We start from the raw sequence: 22,993 nt of genomic DNA on the forward strand, positions 1-22,993 counted from the left end.
GAGTGTTCCAAAAGAAAATTTAAAATCATGAATTAAGTGATTAGTATTGAAATAGGGTAATTTTAGGCTGATAGACAATTAATTTCGTCTTACAATCCTTTTACATGTTACCAATGCCACTTCAACGGCTTTTTGGCGAATCGTTTTCCAAAAGTTTAGCATGCTCATTCTTCATAAAATGCGATTAGAGCGAAATAAATATAATTGCAATGTGATTGCAAAGATTAATTCCCAAACTAACTATAAAATCAAAAGACATGTGCCATAAGATGAAGTAAAGGAAAATCCACTTTCACTTCTAATCTACAGGATCAAGTGAAAAATGAAATAAGTTAGTTAAAACATCATCTTAAGCGATGTCATACACGGACTAAAATACATTTGCTTCTTCGAATCAGTTTTAGGCATCAACCTTTCTTGATCTATTGATGATTTTTCATACCTACAAGCAATGTGACGACCGATATTACACTTACCAGAGCAAAACTCCATCACCAGTAAAAGGCTGGAACCATCAACAACAACAGCAAATTCAGTTTCAGCAGATTTGTTGTCTTCCAGCCTGCAATCAGTCAATAAAAATCTTTATCATCTATTGGCACAACAGGTATTACAAACCTTTAAGCAAAGGCTAAGCAAGCTGTTGACAAAAGGTAGTACGATGTATCCATAATTTTATACCTGAATAAGAAAAAATGATTACGTTAGATTAAAGATTATATCAATTCTGAAGACCTGGTCTAGTCATTTGTGAGCTATGGTTGAAAGTATCGAAATTTTGTACAAGGACACAATAATGTAACGTAAAGATAATATCTTGGTTTGACGACCATTTTATATCCCTTTTTGAGGAAAACAAGACACCGATTTTTGCCCATCCTATTTAGGTTGCTTTTTATGTCAAAGGTAAAAATCCAAAAACAAGGTCAAATTTCACTGGTTAAGGTCAAAAGTTTGCAGAAGGGTGAATGGTCAGATGTCAAAATAGACTATCTTGAAGAAACCAACCTCCTCTCTATGTCCTCTAGAGTCGATTTAACCTCAACGGCAGTTTTCTTTTGAACCAAATACATAATTTGCATGCCATGCTGAAAATGGCCGCATGAATGACTAATGTTTACAGCGGTTTCTTGCTTGTCTCCGGTCAATACCCAAACCTAAATGTCAAAATGCCACTCACATCCAAGAAATCCAAAAAAATTTCAAATCGTTTAAAGTTTGATAAAGAACAGTGTATGGGCAATAAAGATAAAAGGTATATATATTCAAAGACAGTCAAATAGCCAAAAGCAGAAATTAAATTTTCGGGGCAATTAAAGTAGCCCCAGACTCTTTCATGGTACTACACCCACGTAGTAATCCACCCGTTCCGCATTGCAGCACCCAGCTTTTGTATAGATTTTTCATCTCTAGTGAGCTAGAACGGATAATTTGGGTCTTCATAACTCAACTAAATAATTGACGAACCTTTAGGTCACCATGCACTATTACTACGATAACTATACCACTTCAAAATACATCATTAGAGACTTTTGGAAAAAGGAGCAAAGATTTTATAGTACCTTTATCCCAGCATGCCTCAGGGACTCAATAGTGTCTTTAACACCGTCTTGCAACCTGCAAGACAAGAATATCAAATGAACGGCAGATCTCAAAACACCGAACAAACTACATATTGCAATCAAGTCATTAAATATGAGTAACAGAAATTTTGTAATAAAGTACCTGTCCTCGACAGCAGTTGCACCAAGCAATTCAAGATCTCGTTCGACTTCATCGAATACTCTTGCAAGCTGTAAGAAAAAATTAATGTTAGAAGTAATATGTCAAAACTTAAATAACAAAAAAAGAAGGGGAAAGGTTTGAGCAAAAGATGGCCTTTTACACAATATGTCTTGAACTATGCAATAATAACAAAATTTAGAGTCGAAGAAACTGAACATCAGCGATTTATCTGGGAAAAAACTTCTTGGAAATACCATCTCAGAGTTGATCAATGGATATAAAAAAGACGTCAAAGAGAATCAATGGATAAGAGGTGGTAACTCCACATCTTTAAATAGCCTACTAATCATAACGAAGCTGCTCTTTGTCATTCGACCTTCCATACACTGATTTGCAGCTCATTACCCACGCAACTGAATTGAGATTTTCGATTATTTCTGAAATACCAGGATATAAATCGGTAGATTCTCTTGATTTGTCATTCAGGTTCAGAAATATTTGTTCAAAAAGTTTGAATTGAAAAGAAAACCTGTTCTTCTCTATCTGTTATGGCCTGTTGAGCTGCGATAAGCTAAAACACCGAGAGAAAACAAAATATTCAAGGGTTTTGAGCAAATTTAGTTGATCCTAGAAATTGAGAATATAAGGCAAAAAGGTGCAAATAAACATTGCTGTTGACACAATAAGATAATTAATGCAAGACTGACAATTAGATCATAAATCTAGCCCAAAATTTTTGGTAAAACATTTAAAAAAAATAAATTTAAGAAAGAAATTTTCCTCCTCCAAACGAATGCTGCTAATAAGAAAATTAGAGAAGGAATTTTGTGCCTTGGCAAGATACCTAAAAAATTTTTCACAGCACAAACAGATAGATTGTGGATCAACTACCTTTGAATCATACTCTTTGAATTCTTCCGCAGTGAACCTTCGACGAGCAATTGTCAGTGTCCGTAGACCAAGCTAAAACAATAAAACAAGAAAAGTTAATAAAATGGTCGAAAACTGCATTATGCTCCTTCAATAGTTTCATCGAGCCTAGAGGCCAGGATATTATTTGTCATGTATCACTATCTTATACTGTATTTTAACCGGGCTCATTTACAAACAACTTTCTTGTAGGGAGGCTGATATCATTCTGTAATCAGTCTATCTGTTCCGGTGATTGCAATCGCTGTGTTCCAGTGATTATCTACTGCCTCGCTACATCAAACAAAAGTAATCATGCGGGTGAAAACAAACCTCGGCATACTGATCGATGTGATCACGTGTTTTATCCACGTGACCAGATATGACTCTGTCCAAAACATGTGACTCAGCTCCCTTGCACAACATCAACACGTCACCTAGGGAGGAACGAGAAAAATGTATCAAACAGCCAGAATTTGACCATGATACATTAGAAAATCTGCAAAGCGGCTATTTAGTAGGACAAATGGTTAGAAAAAAGGAAAGCAAGAAGGGTGTTAAAACTTGATAACAAATATGGTTGCCAGTGCCAAAGAAACAATTTTTTTAATGGCTTTTTGCACTTAATTTCAAAACATCGCTACAAGAACAAGGAATTTTAAAAACGTAAGTCGCACGCTCAAGACTCTTCCTTATTACCTTAATCGAATCCAGATATCGAATGAGAAGTCACCAAAGTTTCTAAATTCATTTTTAGGGATTGAAATCCTAATGGCTTAATTAAGAAGAAGATTATAAAGGATGAAACGGTCATTGATGGTATTGGATGCTGATAAGCTTTTTGACACCTCATATTTTGAGCCTGACAAGTGAAATAATTAATGAAGGAGAAGTTTCAAGAACCACAAGTTTGATTCGATCTAAAATCTCCCCAAATCTACTTTAAAGAAATCGTATCTCTGATGAGGGTCGTTCAAAATGCATAATTTAGACTTTCAAAAACGGTGTGGTGAAAAACGGTTCTTAATTTGGGAGATTTTCTAAAATCGCGTTTTCAGGTCAAGAATGGAGATACGATCACGAAACTTAAGTCCTACCGTAAGAAATTTGGTGTTGGGTGGATGCAGGAGAACATAATGACGATAATTACGAAAACACAGCGTTATCTGCTCTCAGATTCTTAAATAGCGCTTTGGTCCTAAGTGGGCATCGCCTAGAGAGCCTTGGATGGCAGTCTATAAAAGCCTTGAATCAATGTTGATTTTGCATGTACTTCTTGGGAACTGAATTCGCATAGAGATCAACGTGTCAATCTTTGTTTAGATACCTAAGTCCTCTCCGGCCTCCCTCTCCCATGAAAATTTTGGCTCATAAATGCACTTTTCATAGAAACGTTAAGCAATGCTTGTGTTGCCTTTCCTCGATTGCTTGAAAGCTTCAGTTGCAGATACATGGCTTCCAAAGGGCTCTGTAATTTAGCTTTAGGAAAAGGGATTTTGAATCCGGAATGAGTTTTCATACAAAGTATGTAATATATGACGTTGAGGAATTAAAAAAGAAATGTAGAAGACAACGTGTGAATGTCATATAGTTTATACTCTGTTGACAGAAGTACGTAGCGAAAATGCAAATTACGACATACCTTCAGGTGTTTCAAGAATGTTGCTCATTCTTTTTCTCGCAGAATCAAACTCTAAAACGTGAAGCAACTTATATGATTTAACTTCTCCATCCATTTCCAACTCCATGTTTTCGCCAGTCCTACCTTTGAACACGATGCCAAATCTGCAAAGCAAGAAAACATTTTGAAAAAAACACATTCGTGTAGGTTATAAAGTATTGGAAAACCGAGTTAGCAACAGGTCCTTGGCAAGTAACAGAAATTCATAGAGAGTGTTGTAAAAATTCAGAATTGATAAAATAAATTTTACCTTGCAGCAACTTCAACAAGGGCTTTTTCGTCTGGCGATGAGGCCTAAATGGAAACAAACAATAACTTAATTCGTTTTCACTCAATGACTAATTATACATGCAATGACTAATTATACAGCCCTTAATTTTGTAATTTATCAGAAATTAATCATTTCTCGAAACTTCAGTTTTCAACTTTTTCAGCAACATTATCACAAAATGCATGATATACAATGTACGAATAAATACATTTTAAATCCAAAAAGAGAATTTCGTACCATCTGGTGTTACTTTTCAGACACGCTATATAAATATATAGCGTAATATACGTTAAAATGAGTAGCTCAGATTCCTTTTCCTCACGAAGAGCTAATGTCACTTCAATTTGTTTTTTCTCGTACAAAGGATAACTAATTGTTTTGCCTGATGATCGCATTAACGCGGAACACAGAACTTAGAACACTGTTCTATACACCAAGTGTTTACAGCCCTGTATACGGCATTGAGAACTATATGACAGTACTTTACATTATCAATTATTTAGATTATGATCAAACGTTGCACAACACCCGAAATACCACTGCTTGGATTATGTAAATTTCTTTACAAGTATATGTTTACATAAATGTTCATTAATTCTGTTCATAAAAGCAGCTAAAGTCGATTTCAAACAAATATTATATTTACAATATTCACAGTAATAATTGGCACCACTTAAAATCCTACACACCTGGTACGCATACTTTTCTTCATCTGTCTGCTTCTCCTCTGGCAGTTTTTCAGCCTCGACCGTATGACACAAGGCCAATGTTATCAAAAAATTTTTGACGTCATCCTGCAACAGCCAAAAAGCTACATTTAATATAAACGCTACTTCGCTGATACATCAACTTTTGATTCACGCGCAGCTGAAGAAGATCTTGTTGAGGTTTCATAGCTTATAGGTCCTGAATTTAAAAGTTCATTTTTCATGGCATCGTCAAACGATATCCAAGTTGCCTTCACGCTTTACTGTTTTGAATCTTACACATCTAACGTTTTAGAATTTGTATTCTTCGATTATAATCATCATTATGTCAAGCTAAATTTATTGATTCTGTTGCGTGTTTATGTCACATGTTTGTTTGTCACGCTGTTGTCTTAGTAATTCCTTTTTTGGGAAATGTGTGTCACTGTCACCGCATTTTGTTACGTTTCGCATTGTCTACAATCAAGCTAGGCCTTTAGCCTAGCCCACGATCATCGGTCATTCCACCGTGCTAAAAAAACCAGTTTCTCTAAACTTTACGTAGAGAGGTTGTGATCTTACAGAGAATGCAATAAGTATGTACAGATATGACGGTTCAATGCAAATCAGTCAATTTTTAGTTACTTGCTGGTTAGCATTTACATTTTTAACACAATCTTACTGATAAATGTATACTGATGTAAACAATGCAAAATTGCGGTACGTACAGGAAGACTCGTCTTTTCTTGAATGGTATTATCTTGCATATCCAGAAATCCTTCGCTTTCCTCCTATGAGTTACAAATTATTAACGTAAATAAACAGAAAGTACAAAAAACAAGCAAAAAATGTGAAAGCAAAACTTTAACCAAACCGCATTCTTTTTTGGAAAGTTTAAAGGGGGGCAATAAGCATCAAGGCAAAAAATCGCCACAATTTCAAGGACACTTTTGGCTGGGTGACAAAGATATTAATGTATAAGAAGGAAGAACCGCAGGATAGGCTGTCCGCCGGATTCTTAAAATCTTGCAATGAGTAATAATACGAAAGATATTTAGGAACAAAGCAATACGACGACGAGAATAATTTATTTTGAGAATTTTATCTCGTTACATTGGATTCTCGTCGTCGTATTGTTTTGTTCCTGAATATCTTTAAAGATATTAATCTCATGATTAATGAACCAGACATCCATGACAACTTCTGCGGTGCAATCAGATAACATTACTAGAGTGGCTTTTGTCGATTCATATGGAGAAACGCGTCATATTTTTAACATGTCATAATTCAAGTGCTCCTTTGGTTACCAAAAGAAAAACAGTGATGAATTTGAGGATAAAAGCTTGACAATATCTTATAACCATACCGAATACTGTATCCCATTCACAGAGCATTGCCTGAACTGCATGTCATTTTCGGTCAAAGTACCAGTTTTGTCACTGAACAAGTATTGTACCTGTCATAGCAAAAATGTTGCAATAAAAAACATACTCCATTTAAAGGTTTCAGTGCACAGCCTGTATAGTACCAATACCTTTTAAACCAATATTTGTCTGCTAAGATAAAATTTCCAATAATTCTAACATTATGACCATCATTTCTATAATATAATTAGTAAATATTCGAAGATTATGCAAGCATAGGCCAAATTCAGAAACTAGCGGACCAGATTGTTTTTTTAAACCCGAAAGTTACTTTACAACTCACAGTGGAAGTAGATTGCAATTATCTACAATTCTATTTTGAGATGTAATTTTGCTATGATACGTTAATATACTACTGTAACGAGGAAAAGTTGCAAATGAATTTCTAGATCTTTATGAGATCAAATAAAATATCAGCTTTGATTATAATGATTATGTACATGATGTAGCAACCCGTGCCAGCATGACATGGGGGTAACGTATCCCAGTAGTTACAAAACGAAAGACTGTTAGGGGGGCACATCCTCAATTTATAAAAAGATTCATTGTCACCTTTGTGTTGAAACAAGACAAGTGACCAAAAGGATATATTACCTGTCCAAGCTCTTCGTTTAAGTCCGAGGTGTTGGCCTTGGCTGGCTCATCAGTAGGCTGAAAACAGCAATATTTTAAGAACTGGTAAAAAAGGAGCATGAAGATTTAAAAGGGAAATGATCCATAACCTAAAGCGATTGGCATAAGTTCCAAAATTGCTTAATGATATATGATATATGCAAACAAAAAATATAACAAGTTCCAAAATGACAAATGCTGACAATTACAGTCAGGAGAAAGAAAATGCTAGTAAAACAAAAACCTCCAAAGCTAATGAAACAGTAATGAAATTATTTAAAAACAGCAAAAGGGGAGTAACATTATGAGTGTCTTATCCACCAAGGGGTAAGTTTACCAAATATAAATATTTGCAGTGCTTAATGGGCTTTCAGTAAAAATGTTTTAGATCGAACGTCAGTAGCAAATACCTCATGATACATTTCCATGTCCCAGCTGAAAAACAGAGAACCACAAAACTTCTGCAGCTCTAAGAAGAATTACAGTTGAATATTTGTATATATTTATGAATAAATTTATGATTGATTATACTTTGAAAAATAAAAACAGTCATGGTTCAGTGGCGAAATTCGAAATCAGCAAAATCAGGGATTCTGTTGCCAAGGAAAACAGTCGCGGATTCCAAAAAGTGGTGAAATGGACGTCAAAATTGCAAAGAAGACTTAATTTAAGCATTCCATTCTCGAAAAAAATATTACAGTAGACATTACAGTAGAGGGAGAACTGGGTCAAAGACCCGTCAATGTTAATTAAAATGTCTCCTCAACTGCGTATGGACAAAAACTGTGATTGTCGACCAACTAATGAAAATTTGAGACAAATCTGTTTTTGAAGACAACGCTCTGGCGACATAAAGGTAGCAACTAATTGAGCATTTTTTGAAACTGCCAGCTGCGGCAAACTTAAACCTGGCGCCAAGATGGGCTGCTTCAAGCTAAAGCGATATTTGACCCAAAAAAAGAGCCACTTACCAACTGTGACGTACAGAGAAATTGGTATGACGTAGTTGAATAGTATAAGGAAAGCAAGGAAGTCGACAAAAATGTTCAACGCATTCTGCAAATAAATTTAAAAAGTTAAAAATGTAGAATTTCTAAATATAACGAGTAGAAACTTATCATATCAAAGCTGAATATACTGAAACAAAGTTTGTTTTATCTTTTAAGACGGTTATTTCTAAAACAGTTTATCTTTTTGAATGCAATAGCTAAAGTTGTCTTGCAAAACACAAACTTCCAATTCCATGATAAATCCACTTAATCAACCACATACACCGAAATATCGACAAAGAGAAAGATATGATTACAAAACCAAGATATTGCTACATATTTCATGCCAATGACCTTTTTTAAGAAACATATCAGCTGCTACAGGCGTTGATGAAATGGTAAATGCTGTTTATGTAATAATATATCTATTCAATCTTTACTTCAGCTGATAACGTTATGTTCTTAATTCTGTCGTGCTTGATATGATTTTCGATGTCCACTTTCGGTTTTTACTTTCCGGTGCTTCATTTTCCGGTTTTTTTAGACTCATGTCGGACTTCGCATGAATCTGACTATTTTGTCTGATCTGAAGAGACCCAACTTATGTATGTTTGATTGTATAATTTATCTATATACCTTCGATGCCATTAAAAAAGAAAGAAGACACTTGCATTTGACGTTAATTATTATCATGATTATTATTCAGAGAAGCTTTCTGAGGGCACAACTGATTAAAAAGTGATTATCACACAAACTAGAAACCTTCTCGTTATCTTTTGGAATCTTCATCGAATTACCCCAAATATACCAGGCTTTGGCCCCCTCTGGTTTTTCTTGCCAACCATATTTTAGCGCTGTGCAAATGGTTGCCTCGACCAACAAAATTCCAAGGAATACCAACAAATATGTGTTCATTGTCCTAAAAAGATGAGAAGAGGAAGTGTGAAGAAACACCACTTAGTTGTTATGGTTTGAGGTTGGGAGAGCAATATTTCGTACTTCAGCCTAGTTCCAGCCTCCTGGGCCTTCCAACAAAGTGACTATTTTCAAACAAAGTGACTTGCTTAGCAAGTCTCAAAAGTTAACTTTTCTGATAAAACCTTGACAAGCCATTCAATTATACCTTTCTGCGAGAGATTTGTAACAAATACAGGCACTGGAATCGTGAAAAGATGATGATAAGATGCGGTACAGAGTAACATAAACAAACCTTTCAACGGAAGAAAATTTTGTGGCCTTTTCTTGTTGGTTTAATGCCATCTACAAAATACAGTTTATAAGTTGCCACCAACAAAGAACAAGAGCAATATCTAAATTTGGGATCCTGAATATAACTCTCAAAGATAAATGTTACAACCTTTGTGACAATGGTCTGACAGATCGTTGGGCAAAATACTAGCATCCTTGATTAAAAAAAAAGATAGTGAATCAACGGAAAGTCGTCAACATGCCTGCAGCCTATGACAAATAGCACAGTGTCATACCACTGTAACAATCAATAGTATGCTTTACCCTTAATTTAACAACACAGCCAGTCAAAGTTTGGCTAGGCCAAGGGCATTGACAAAATTCTTGCGTAACAAAGAAGGGACATGAAATAGAAAGAAATGTTGAAGAAGCAGGGGCATTAAATATATAATATATCTATAAGTAAATTTTGCTGTCATTTACACAAAAGACCTAAAGACAAAAACCTGTCTCTAACGAACCAAACAGTGTACAGATTATATCAAGCGCTCCCGGTCAAAAAGTTATAATTATTCACGTTCTTTATAGATTCTATTGGCATTAAGTTGGATTAGAAAAGAAAACACCTAACCAATTGAAATACCCAAGGAAACTTTAAAGGACATTGAAGATGTTCTCTTCCCAGAAGAGATGCTTCTGTGTATTCTTGAAATAGTCATAACTATTTAGAAATTATATCTACCTTTGTTTCTTTCCCTGTATACACAGCTAAACCTGTAACAAAAACAATCTTAAAGTTGACAAAACGACCAAGAAAATCTCACTATGATACACACTATGACGTCAGTTTGATTGGCATATACGATAACCAGATAGATCAATAGTTTGTAAAGTTGAAAGATATATTATAAATCAAACAAAACACAAATAAATATAAAAATTATGATTTCTTTAAAGACATTTTGCAAGGCACTTGTAGAAAAACTAGAGCTGATACTCTCAAAGAATGCTTTCCAAATAACAAAACATTTTCAAATTAAAAAGCAAAGGGGTAAATGGTTTAGAAATGACTTACCAAAAACATACGGTACATTTTTTAGCCTTGCGCCCCTAAGTAGTATATTTGATGGTCCCAATGCACTATAAGGAGAAAAACGTTAACATAATGAGCACAAGAAAACTGAAATCTCAACACTGAGTCAATACGTCATTTACAAAACAACATTGACTTGTCTCATCAGAACGAAAAAAAAACAATCAAAAACATGGGTTCTTAAAAGTCAAGCAAGGCAAATATTATCATGTATGTTATTTTTCATCAAAACTAGGAACGATCTCAAGAGTTTTGAAATGAATACACTTGTCATCATCATTTTATGTATTGCCTCTATCCCTGTCTATACGGTTGACTAGGGGTTTTAAAAGCTTATTACAAGCATCTGGAAAATCGCCTAAAACTTCCATAAGGCAGAAAAATCATTAAGTATGAGAAAAATCAAAGCAAAGGATAATTTTATTGACGATTCTTAAAAAAGCGAAAGACGTACCAAATTTTCTCTTCGCTGCCATGATTATAAAACTTCATCCTTCCATTGAATCTGCGGGAGAAAAGTACAGAAAAGGTTTACAGGGAACACTTCCACAGCGACATCTCATCGAGGTGTTTTATTGTAGCTGTTTTCAGATTACAACATCTTTAAAAACATACATACTAGCATCGAAATTATTGCTCAGACAATTCCAGCTTACAAATAAATTTTCAAAAGAATTTGGAAAAAACTTCAACTGTTGAAGCCAATCAGTAGCGGCACCACGGGGGGGGGGGGGGGGACTGGGGGGACAGGTCTCCCCCAGTTTTCAGCAGAACCGATTTTGTATTTCGTTCAAATTTAATGAGAAAATGTTGGGGTAGGGGTAATATTTTGACACCGTACTTTTTGTGATCTAATCCTATGATTTTAAAACTGCCAATTTTCAAACAAAAGTAAGTCTTAGGCGTTCCCTTCGGATAAAATTGGCGTTCCCTGTTGGTAAAAGGGCGTTTGCTGGTGGTTAAAAGGGCGTGGCTTAAATTTTTTTGGTTTGTCCCCCCAGAGCTTAGTGGCTGGCGCCGCCATTGAAGCCAATCATGAGTGTATAAATATTAGGAAATTCTACGACTACCCCCTTCGACTTAAGTTCTCTTAATTTTTGCATATCTGGTAGTTTTCCCTCAAAATTTTTCTTTGACTCAAAAAAAGAAAATAAGGTCTTTGACTTTCCTGTGGCCCCTGGATCCAAGAATTAAGCACTTTCGGCGTTACATTGTGCCTCTTCCCATCCTCCCTAAACTCCCCTTTTGAAATTCTTATCTGAGCCATTGTCTGTTGCTTACAGTTATTCCTTTATGCTTTCATGAAAAAACTCATCATGAGAACTTTTTACTTAAAGAAAATGCCTTGAATCATGGAAAAGAAAATACCATGCATTTGAAACGCAATTTCAATAAGTTTTGCAAAACACACACAGATAAATAAGTCAAAGAAGCTGCAACGAAAAAATATGAATCATTAGAATAACAGCATGCATAATTGATTTTGAAGCTAATTGTGTCAAAAATATGAGATGAGAAAATGACGGTGTTTACATCAGCACAATCTTAACAACTGAAACAAACTTACTTGTACATATCATATTCAGGGTGGTCACATTCTACGACTGCTGCTAAACCTGCAAGCTGATCAGCCTCCTTCAAAGAAGCAGTCTCAGCCAGTGCTTTCCGAACCTTGAAAGCGAATATAGAGAATGTAAGGGATTAATGGACAAAACGAAAAAACAATTTAAGGGTTTTGAATATTGAGTGTATTGGTCCTAGGGCAACGGCATAATAAGTTGGCTGCTGTAGGCTGGCCAGTCCCATTTCTCGCTGCCTTTTGCCTCTCCATTGCTGTTACCAGGTATCCACTAGCTGTTGGTCGGACAGAAGGAGAGCATTCTCAACCTTTAGCGATGCTGTTAAAAGCTGTAACCTTTGACCATTCCATTCTACTAGAGGAAATCGACCTTAGCTATAGCCTCAAGAAGGAGCATTTATCTAGTAAGGGAGCAATTGATGTTCAAGGACAGACACTGTTGAGAAGATTAGAATCAGAGGCGGACACTTGGTCAAATACTGGAGGGAAGGGGAAGCCTATTGTTTTGATAAGATGACGTCAAACATTCCCTTCATGCGACCTCTCCCTCGCCCCAACTCCCCCCAGGTGTCCGCCACTGGTTAAAAAGCACATGAAATGCACAAGGCTAAAATACAAAACTAAAGCGAGACCAACACTGGTCCGAGGCCGTTGAAGAAAAGTCGAAAACAATTTGAAAAGTTGATTCTTCCATAATACAAAGATACCGTACAACAAACATTGGAAACAAGAATTGTTCTGATACGCTTCTAGCAGGAGCCCGGATGATGTAAGCTGGTATATAGAGCATCTTACCTTTAAATTAGTTTCACCATCTAGATTGGCAGTTGTGATGTGACACTGTCCTTCTTCGTGGGGCGAAGACAAGACGACAAGGTCGCACGGAAATTCTTCGTCACAAAAGACTTTTACTACATCACCAACCTGAAAAACACATGTCAATAACATAAAGTTGTGTTAATCTAAGAGTGTGTTAAAGGATAGATTAATTGATAATTTCTAAGAAAAATAACAATAATGCAATTCACAAAAAGCCATAACCAAAGATTGATGCACATCTGTTACACATTTAACAAACTGTTAAAGCCTTGAATTATTTTTATATACTAGCATCTAGAGTCATCAGCAGAATAAAAACTTTGAATCATCTAAGTTTCCTTTTTTCCAATTGCTGAGCGACTAATATATTGTTTTCAAAAAACGTTCTTTCACTTAAAAATCGCATAAGGTGGGAATTCAGACAAGGTGGTTTGGTTAGTTAGAGACTTTGTAGGCCTAGACAATATTTTGCGGTAATGTAGTAATGATATTTCAATCCAAAGAACTTCTCGCCGCTAAAAATTAATATGTAATTGGAAAATCAAATAAAGACGCCCCAGCAATCATTCAAGATTCAATCATAACAAAGTACAAATATAGTACTACATAGCATATATAAATTGATTAACTGATAAATGATAGCGTTGAAGTTTTACCTTGATGTCTTTCGAGAAGACTTTCTCGATTGTACCATGTCTTATGACTTCGGTGTCTCGATTATTCACTTCCTTGTCTGCTTGGTGTCTTTTCCAATCTTCATAACCCTAGAAAAATTATCATTAATTATTTATATGATACCCTTATTCAAGCGATAATTAGTGTAAATCTAGAAAATTCAGTCTACTTCAAACATACTGTTTGTAGAGGTTTTTGAAAGAGCATAGTCAAAGACTAGAGTTCATGGGTTCTAGATTGATGATCTATTTCAATGAACTTTAAATATTTTTCAATGATCACTACATCCAAATACTGTGCATGGACATGAGCCACACATGCAGGAAAATATACGTGACGTTTTGATTGGTTAAATAATGCTTGATGTGTTTGGGATTCGATGACAGAAATTGGAAAGCAGATGGATTTATGCCATGGCTAAGGCTCTTTGAATCTGTGAAAATCGTGGGAAACCTACCAGGGCAACAGAAGATAGCATAGATAATTGCAAATCAACGGAGAAAAACAGTGAACTACTTTGAAAATTGCATCCATATGTTAATATTCTTGTGTTTTAATCAAAATCTCTTCAAATTCTAAAGTCTGATAAATTGATTAATGGTTTCGTAGAAAGAAAAACAACTATTTAGCGGTTGCCAAGGCTGTTAAGTAAGACCGAAAAAATGCGAAAAAAGATTATTTTGATAGTTGAGCGACGCACTTACCTGTTTTATAGCTGTTACCGTTATTACAAAAACTAGTGGTAATAGACTTGTTGTTGGACTCACTGGGGTCCGGTCGAGTATGGCAAACTGAAAAGGTGACATAAACAATTCAGTGCTATTAAAAGGCTGGAAATTATCGAAGCAAAATTTAATGCGATGGATAATTGAACTGCTTTCTGGCTGAATCATATAACCCAAACATGCGTATGTTTTACTGAGAAAGCCTTGTCTTTGAAGAAAAACACGGATGTCTGAAAGCCTACTTCTAAAGCAACGATGAAATGCAAAGAACAATAGAATCATTAGCAATCAAGATTAAAAACAGCTAAAGCAACCACTTCAGAAAAACTTTCCAACATATCTCCATTCCAAAAAAAATTACGACCGGCTTTTTATTTCCTTGAATATTTTTTTGATGTATGGTCAATCATGGGATCCTAAAGATTCTCCGTAAATATCACCCAAGGCAATCTCTACGTCGTCAGGAATTCTTCATTATATGCCAATCTTCACTGAACAATTCTTTTGTATGGCCATTTTGTATGTCTTTTGTTTGATTAACAATTTTTAGTATGGCCGGGTACAGAAAATCCCTACGTTAGAAGGCGTTAAAAATTTTTTGCACATAACAACTTGTTTGAATCATCAGGCACAGAAAATCCCTACTAAGAAGGACCAAAAAATTAGAGAATCTATAGGCTGCCTTTCTGGGAAACCAAATTTTTTATTAAAGAGTCTACTTCAGCCTTACAAACAATACTTATAGGGATTCTCCCTTAAAAAATGATGTCATAGGAGACACCCCTTTTGCTTTAAAGGAACTATCAGGCTCATTATTTTTAAGGACAGAGTTTCTGATTATGCAACTCGCCTTCGAAACAAGACCCAAGACACAGTCTAACCCTTGTAAAAGTAGGTTCTTGTCTGCAGAGATTAAATGTTTGCTGAAACTGCATTTCAAAAAATTCTCACCTGAACAATAACTATACACAGGAAATAAAAATTTGCTACTCTTCGAAACTGCTCAAACAGGTTTTTTGGAATGAAATTCCATACTTTATACTAAAATGAAGAAAAACAATGAATATCAAACATCCATCAAATATAGTAATAACAGAAAACTACCATATCCATAGTCACACAAGATCCATTAGATTATGGCTAATAAGCTACCATCTATAGAAATAATCAAATCAGGACAGCAGACCCTAATCAATGATTGATCACTATAATCGCAAACCTAGATTTGGTGCTCATGATATCTCGTCACTTTTTTGAGCATTATTTACAGAATCTTTTGAAACACTGAAGAGAACACGTTTCAAAATCACTGACATTCCTGACAATATTGTCCAAATTTCAAAATAAATTAAAACTTTGAAATATTAATTCTGTAATAGCCAATGGCATATGAAACCAAACAGCCAATTGTGCCAACGTTTCCCAAGTAACCGGTGACTGTCTTATATTTTACAACTATAAGCTTCTGACTGCTTTGTGTGCTTGGACATTATTACTCGTTCTTAAAACTGATTTTTTGGAAGGGAGTTGTCGCACAACAGTCAAAACCAAACAACCCCCCCCCCCCCTTCATAGCCACGGCCCAGTGTTCACCAAACATTTGTTAGAAGAATACGATACCTTGTTATTAGTGCATATTAGTGCATGTAGAGACACTTGTAATCGTGAAATGTATAAATTCTTGTAAGTCAGTATTTCTGGTACAAGTGAATGAAAATGCTCTAACTGGGGTATGACGTTCTCAGTACAGTTGCTGTTTGCTGAATTTCTCAGAAGCGGTCAATAGAAAGAGAATAAAAAATGACTGATACCTTGGACGTGATAACAACGTTATCTGCGAAATGTTGGTGCAAATTATGAACATGAACACCTGGTTCTGAAGTTGGATGTCTGCCATTGGCATAAACTGTTCGGTGCTCGCCTCTATCTATCTCTCTTTTACATAAGAAAAAGTCCTAAAAAGAGAAGAACAAAATGCATAAATGCTATTGATATTAAGTCTAAGGAGGACAAATCTTGGGCAAATGGCTTTCTTTGACTCAATGAGCTTTTGGTATGAGCGCTTTTGGAGTATGGATGGAGATGAATTATCAGTTCTATGAAGGCTAACGAATATTAGGCTGCCTTTTACATATCCTGTGTTACGTAATTCCAATGCTACAATCGTCATCGATATGATGGCCATCATGCCCATTGCAAACGAATGCATTTGGTACGACTACCCAAGCCCCCTTGGACACCCTAGATACAAGGTTGCCAAGTCTCACGGTTTGGCCGTGAGACTCACGGATATTCACCTTTTCTCACAGTCTTACGACAGGAGTTACTTTTCTCACGGATTTTTTCCTGGGCCTCATTTTTCTTTCAATTCAGATCAAACGCCTGTGTGGTTGCTGAACACATTTCATTCCACTACATTGTTTATAACAATCACTTGCCCAGAGCTGTTGCGCGAATGATTGTCAAACGCGTTAATGTGTCAGTATTATAATATGTCTGTGATCATTCATTGTCGCTGGCCTACATTTCCTGATCTACTGGAATTCGGAATTCTTCTGCCCCCAACCCTGGACACCACTAGCTGCGCTTGTGAAATCTCACAGGTATTATTTTTCAAAACTTGGCAACCTTGTAGATAATTTATGTAACGATAAATGGGCACTTACAATTTTCATAAGAAGAAGTGCCCACTTTCCTGAAGAAACGAGAAGTCTTAGGAAATCCGCTTTGCAAACCTGGTCATTGTATGATCGAAATGTCATGCACTTTCATGTTATCGTGGAAATCTCTCAACCTATTACCTTAATAATACGCTTTTGTTGCATGGTTTAAGAATGGACCACACAGACTACAGGTAGATAAGCATTTCGAGAATAATTTAACTTTGTTTTCAAGTACTCGGAAATTTTAGATCCAAGGTTAATGTGACACCTGTTTTGTTTATGCTTAATGGTTTGCAAAATAGTCATAAATATTATATATCTCTTAACAAGACAAAACTTAATCGATAACATTATTGAGATAAAGTAGACGGTTTAAACACAACTCTTACAATGGTTCCTATTGAACCATTCAAAATGGCGAAATGACTTTCAATCAAGTGGGGGGAGGAAATGGGGTGATACTTATTCTTGAGGGGAAATGCCAAATAGGTGATTGGCAGGAGGCCTAACAAATTCCTCGTGATCACGCCCTTAACACGGTCAAAAAGCAAGCGCATTTTCAAATGCATACGTTTTATGTTGGCATTAGGAGCACGCAAGAAATTGGCGAATAAATTATGATCGGAATTCGTCGTAGTAGTGTAAATGTGGCCTTACTTCAAGCAAGAAATTTGAAAAACCTTTCTTCGTTCATGCAAATTGTTTTAAACTGAAATGAAACAAATTAAAACGCAAAAATGCGCCGTAACAGTATTTTCTGCCATTGTGTGAATCGTCTTTCACTTTTTTACTTGAGGATTTCTTACTAGTCTCATCCGACGGTTATATATTTGCCATGATTACTATGTGGTACCAACAGAATGTCAGATTTTTGTCGCGGAACATCGCTACCTAGCCTACCTTTCCATGTTCCCCGAGGCTAAGGGATAAACTTTCTGTTATACCAAAAGGAAAAGATCAGCAAAACTTGACGTATTACTCTCATAACTGTTATGTTTTTTCCGTCTCAAAAGCTTCACACATAAATTGTTAAAGCCAGCCTTTGATAGACAAAATATCTCAAAAACTTCAAAACCTTATTACGGAATTCCAACACAGGACTGAAACAACTTAAGACAGAATCTGCATTGCGAAAATTGAAATATACAGTCAAAACGAAAAGTGACGTGAATAGGTTATAAGCGATGCATTTGACGCGACGCAATATGCATTTGGAAAATACAAACTTAGCTCTTTTATTTTCCGGATCGTACCGGATTGTAATCTAATATACGATTTAAATATAAAGGCAAAAATGAACAAAGAAAGTGGCAGATGTATTAGATAATTTCGATACTGGGATATTTCAGTCAAAAAACGGTTCAATTATATAACATGGAGACATCAGTTCATAAAAATGAGAAGAAAAGGTTAAAGAAAGCAGTATTATTAGTGAAACAACTTAATGATTTAATTTCAGCGAGTAACGGGAATGCAGAAATTTCCTTGAAATTATCCATAAAAAGAAAGAAGATATCTTTTCACTTTTTGAAAAAACTGGGCTAATTACAGCTGTTCGTTATTTATCGTTGATTAAAAAACAGTTAACTGCATGAACGGCTATACATAATCAGAAACAGATCAAAATACTGCTTTCGATCACTGGCTTTTTGGGCCAAAGATTTTATAAGATCCCGTGTGTTGTATGACAAACTTTATTTCGGTAACTTGGTAACTTTAATATGTTTATAAACCATAATTAAAAACACACATACACGATCAAAATGTGTTCTTAGAAATTTGATCAAGATACTGCTTTGACAAAGTAATAAAGGACTGCCTTATACGAAGTGAATGATATTTCGTTTACATTCCAATTAAAAGTCGATCAAAAGTAAAAATATTATTGAACACTTAAGTTGAGAAATCAAAAAAGAAGAATATTGTAGTAATCTCACCTTCACAGAAGGCATCTTCCCTGATAAAATACAGCTCTAGGCCAAAAACTGCCGAACCATGAATACAGAGCAACTATTCATTTGAATAACATTTGTTTACAGTTGATAAGGTAGGGTTACTACGGAACCTCTGTAGATTCACAACGACATTTGTCGTAACAACCCTCGAAACTTCGCAAGACTTTAAGAGGCGAACTCTGCAGCAAAAAATCTTCTTCGTTTCGTGATTTTACGGCAAAACAAACAGCTCACACTGGCGTCCAAATAACGACATGAAACTTTCCGCTCGGTACTTAACACTCACTGTGCTTAAAACATGGAGTTGTCTTCATGAACTAGCCACATACAGAAAGACAATAAAATCAAGCAAACCGCAAGAGCTTTATTCTGTCCAGAGTTTGCTTCTCATTAATTATTCATTGGTGAAATGTCGTTTGCAAATCATGCCGAAATTGTCCCCGAATTAGCGAACAGAGAACTTCCAAAACCAATTCTTTTTAGTCCAATAATCCAGTAAACGAAATATGTATGGCTTTCTTTAATATTTCTGTGATTAAAACATCATTGGGTAGAGAAGATATCGAAAGAGGAGATGAAAAAAATCCAAAATGTTTTGTGGATACATGTTTTGATTAGCATAATTAGTGTAGAATTGAATTTAGCAAACAGTTTATCTTAATGGCAACGGCTTTAGAAGCCCCATAGCAAAACATGCAGGCTACAATATAGTAAAGTTAGAAAGCAACTGAAAAGTTGCATGGTAGAATTGCAGGAAAGCTGTCAATTTGGATTGATATAGCGATAATCTTTTGATATAGGTGATTGAAACATTTGGTCGTTGCAAAGCAATATGATTTTAAGCCTTAATTTATAAAAATAAGACATAGCAGTATTTAGTTAACTTTTAGAGAAATCTTTGGATGTGACTGCTTTTCGGATGGACACAAATATTGGATTGACTACTAAATAAGAAAGGTTAGCAGCAAAATAACGATATTTTTATATAAGATATCATAGAAACTGAAAATCAAAGCGAAAATATTTCGTGTTTACTTTGCCGGTGTTAATTTGCAAATATTTGCATTGATGAGGGGATACAGACATATGGGCAAAAGAAAATACGGAAAAAAATAAAAGCCCGTGCAAAAATTATAAAACGCGCATGCATCGCACAAAACAACAAAATTTTTTCGCATTCTAACGCGCAGGTAATTTCTTATCATTAAACTCAGTTTTGCATGCATATAGAATTGCAAAAAAATGGTGGCTGGTGCTAGATACTTCAAACGACCTGATCAATGAGTAATTTAAAAATATACTCAATGACCGCTCATATTTTCAATGATCAATACGGCAACCCGTGAATTTGTTTTCCTGTTCCCATGGATTTAGCAATACTGTAATATCTTAGTTACAGGAAAAGCTCATCAATGAATTACGGCTGCTAGATACGAAAACTAAACATTATAAGCCGAAAGTTTTGAACAAACATATGGAAAGTCCAAAAGTATTTTCTGCAGCAATATGAAAGCCAAATTTCAAATGGAGGTCCAATGGGCCAATATAATTCGCTTAACCATCATAGTTTAAACCGTTTTAACAAATAACTTTATTATGGCGATGATATCATTGCAAACCATTAACAAACAATCCAATCATAGAACTACCGCAACTGCAAGCTTTATGCGTTAAATTCAAGCCTGAGATTTCAATCAAACATTAAATCTCATACACAATCTTGAATTATGAGTGCATTACACTACCCCAAAGGCATCGTAGGTTACTTACTGATCACACTCAGTTCCCTCAAAGAGCTTTCAAACCTTGACTTGTCTCATTATAATATAAAGTCCAATATGTTAGAAGAGTATCCATCATATAAATCTGAATCTAGATAAGGTTGGTGCCTAAAATCTTTACTATAAGATACGCACTGCATTGAAACAAACATTATTTTTTAGTCATGATTTAGGACAAAAGCTTTGATGGATATCAATTGAAGAAATTTGAAATTCATGATAAGGGTAATAGCTTGAAAGGTGGAAATAGCACAGCTAAAGACACCATTTTTCTTACAGAATTATTCGCAAGGTCATTAAAGAAACTTTGAATTCCATGCTTTGATTCGGCACAAATGATTCATTTTCTGTGCAATTTCGAATTGTTAAAAAAGATGAACAGTTTGCAAAAAGTTGATTTGATTCTAGATAAAGGTTTCAGAGAAATTTGCTTACTTTTAAACATAGTCCAGGAAAGTGACTTTATTTTGGTGAATAAACTGATGCAAACAAACAAAACAAAAACAGGGCATGGTCTAGGTATCATAAATGAAACTCTGCTGCCTTTGGATTTCAACAGAAGACCCAATTGAGCAGTGGAAACATTAAATGAAAAAATTGACATAACTAGCATTAGAAGAAGGAAAGGTGATATAACAGCACAGAAAATCCCCTGAGAGCTTAAAAATTAAATAGAAATGCTTTTAGTTAGACAAACAATACAACAAAAAGGACTTGAAAATAGAATTATAGGGACCATAGACAGTGCAGAAAGCTGCGTAGAAGCTGAAGATAACTGTATAATGAAAATATGAAAGATGATTGGTGATTTCGCAGAAAATAAAATGCCATGACAGGAAACAGTGACGAGGCAAAATGTACTACTTTTCTCCTAGACATCCAAGTTTTCAAAAACATATCTCTCTAAGTAGTTACTCAATGCTGTCTAGGCTTCCCAATGATTGCTATTTCTCTAAACCAAGTTTCTGGGATTGGATAGCATGAAGCAAAAGACAGTTTTTCTAGATAATAATTTGATGTAACAATAACATAGTAGAAATTGTGGATCTAGCATAAATCTAAAGAAGTTTAAGATTTGGCTGTAAAAAAGCAAATTTATTCTTTTAAAGGAAGTGCAAAGATATCTGAACAAGTACTTCATTTTACTACCAAAAGGTACTCAACCTAGTGCGAGTCCCTAGAGCCCATCTTATAGGTAATGTGTCCATATAAAAGGACTGCATATACCAAAATTGTCAAGTAAAGTCAAAATAACGGCTTGTGATTGGCCAGTATTCTTGCGCTGCAAAACTGCTCACATGAAAAGCTAACCTTGCAGCAGATACTAGATAAACAGAACGATTGTAATTGCTGGGGTGATGACATGTAAAATCACTTGTTTCTGAAAACCCCTACAGAGTTGCTTGCTTTAGCTGGACATATTACTTTTAAAATAGTCATGGAGACCGGTTCACATGATCTCTCCCTCAGTATCTTCTCCTTGACTGACATTGACTGTCTTTGATCTCCATAGCTCTTTATCCCCAGATGATCTCAGGGGATAGATACTGTATACAAATTAAAATCATAGGGAAAAGGGGGTGTGGTGCTATGGGAGCTCAACCCCCATTATTAATGCCAAAACAAGCTGTTCTCTACTTCTGCTACTGTTTTTGCAACATTTTGCACTACCCCCAAAAGATCCTCTCTAAACAAATTGCAGGCATTGTCCTCTGAGTACCCAAAACAACATTAACCAAATGTATTTCTATACTTTTCTTTTTATTTAGTAAAGAACATGGTTTCTAAAATAACAAATGAAACACAATACTAAATAAGGTAAATAGTTTGATAAACAGTCCGTCTTCTACTGTCTCTAGATAATTTTAAATTTAGAGACAGGCATCTTATTTTGCTAAGAGCAAGACCTGATTCGTGCAAAGTATTTTCAAAACATGTTTTAACATTCCATACACTGTACTATTCTAAGGACAACATTTTACAAAATAGAATTGCGGGTATCCCCTTCAAGGTTACTGGGTGCTTGAAAGTGAAAATACTAATGTTATGCATAATTTTATACAGGACACAACACAACAATCAATCTTTCAAGAATCCTTTAGAAATTCTTAGTTAGCTATGTTCTTTTGATAGTAAGACACTTGTTAGATTCCAAAACAACTTATTGCAAAATTAACTCATACCCCAATCTATAGTTTAAACCCACACCACATCAGAT

At 35.3% G+C, this 22,993-nt stretch overlaps 1 protein-coding gene across 4 annotated transcripts in view; it reads right to left on the reverse strand.

The window, feature by feature from the left end:
• LOC148957114 (phospholipid-transporting ATPase IF-like) overlaps positions 1-22,993 on the reverse strand; it is a 39,118-nt gene that overhangs the window by 11,829 nt on the left and 4,296 nt on the right. For 3 of the 4 annotated variants that reach the window (XM_089115915.1, XM_089115916.1, XM_089115913.1), the window contains exons 2-27: positions 16,188-16,331; positions 15,328-15,417; positions 14,356-14,442; positions 13,633-13,740; positions 12,953-13,081; positions 12,146-12,249; positions 11,033-11,083; positions 10,561-10,625; positions 10,228-10,259; positions 9,508-9,557; positions 9,060-9,216; positions 8,280-8,364; positions 7,719-7,777; positions 7,291-7,347; positions 6,639-6,728; positions 6,001-6,063; positions 5,276-5,380; positions 4,566-4,609; positions 4,277-4,419; positions 2,968-3,071; positions 2,617-2,688; positions 2,255-2,296; positions 1,726-1,793; positions 1,563-1,617; positions 1,009-1,157; positions 477-562 (exon numbers count right to left, since the gene is read on the reverse strand). In XM_089115915.1, the coding sequence (XP_088972041.1) occupies positions 477-562; positions 1,009-1,157; positions 1,563-1,617; positions 1,726-1,793; positions 2,255-2,296; positions 2,617-2,688; positions 2,968-3,071; positions 4,277-4,419; positions 4,566-4,609; positions 5,276-5,380; positions 6,001-6,063; positions 6,639-6,728; positions 7,291-7,347; positions 7,719-7,777; positions 8,280-8,364; positions 9,060-9,216; positions 9,508-9,557; positions 10,228-10,259; positions 10,561-10,625; positions 11,033-11,083; positions 12,146-12,249; positions 12,953-13,081; positions 13,633-13,740; positions 14,356-14,442; positions 15,328-15,417; positions 16,188-16,331 (2,239 nt within the window). Of the gene's footprint in view, positions 1-476; positions 563-1,008; positions 1,158-1,562; positions 1,618-1,725; positions 1,794-2,254; positions 2,297-2,616; positions 2,689-2,967; positions 3,072-4,276; positions 4,420-4,565; positions 4,610-5,275; positions 5,381-6,000; positions 6,064-6,638; positions 6,729-7,290; positions 7,348-7,718; positions 7,778-8,279; positions 8,365-9,059; positions 9,217-9,507; positions 9,558-10,227; positions 10,260-10,560; positions 10,626-11,032; positions 11,084-12,145; positions 12,250-12,952; positions 13,082-13,632; positions 13,741-14,355; positions 14,443-15,327; positions 15,418-16,187; positions 16,332-18,976; positions 21,262-22,993 lie in introns of those variants that run through there. The other variant, XM_089115914.1, reaches the window with a different exon arrangement.

This window comes from Rhopilema esculentum, unplaced genomic scaffold (genome assembly GCF_057945365.1).
Source record: "Rhopilema esculentum isolate cy_ngs unplaced genomic scaffold, ASM5794536v1 HiC_scaffold_37, whole genome shotgun sequence".
Lineage (NCBI taxonomy): Eukaryota > Metazoa > Cnidaria > Scyphozoa > Rhizostomeae > Rhizostomatidae > Rhopilema > Rhopilema esculentum.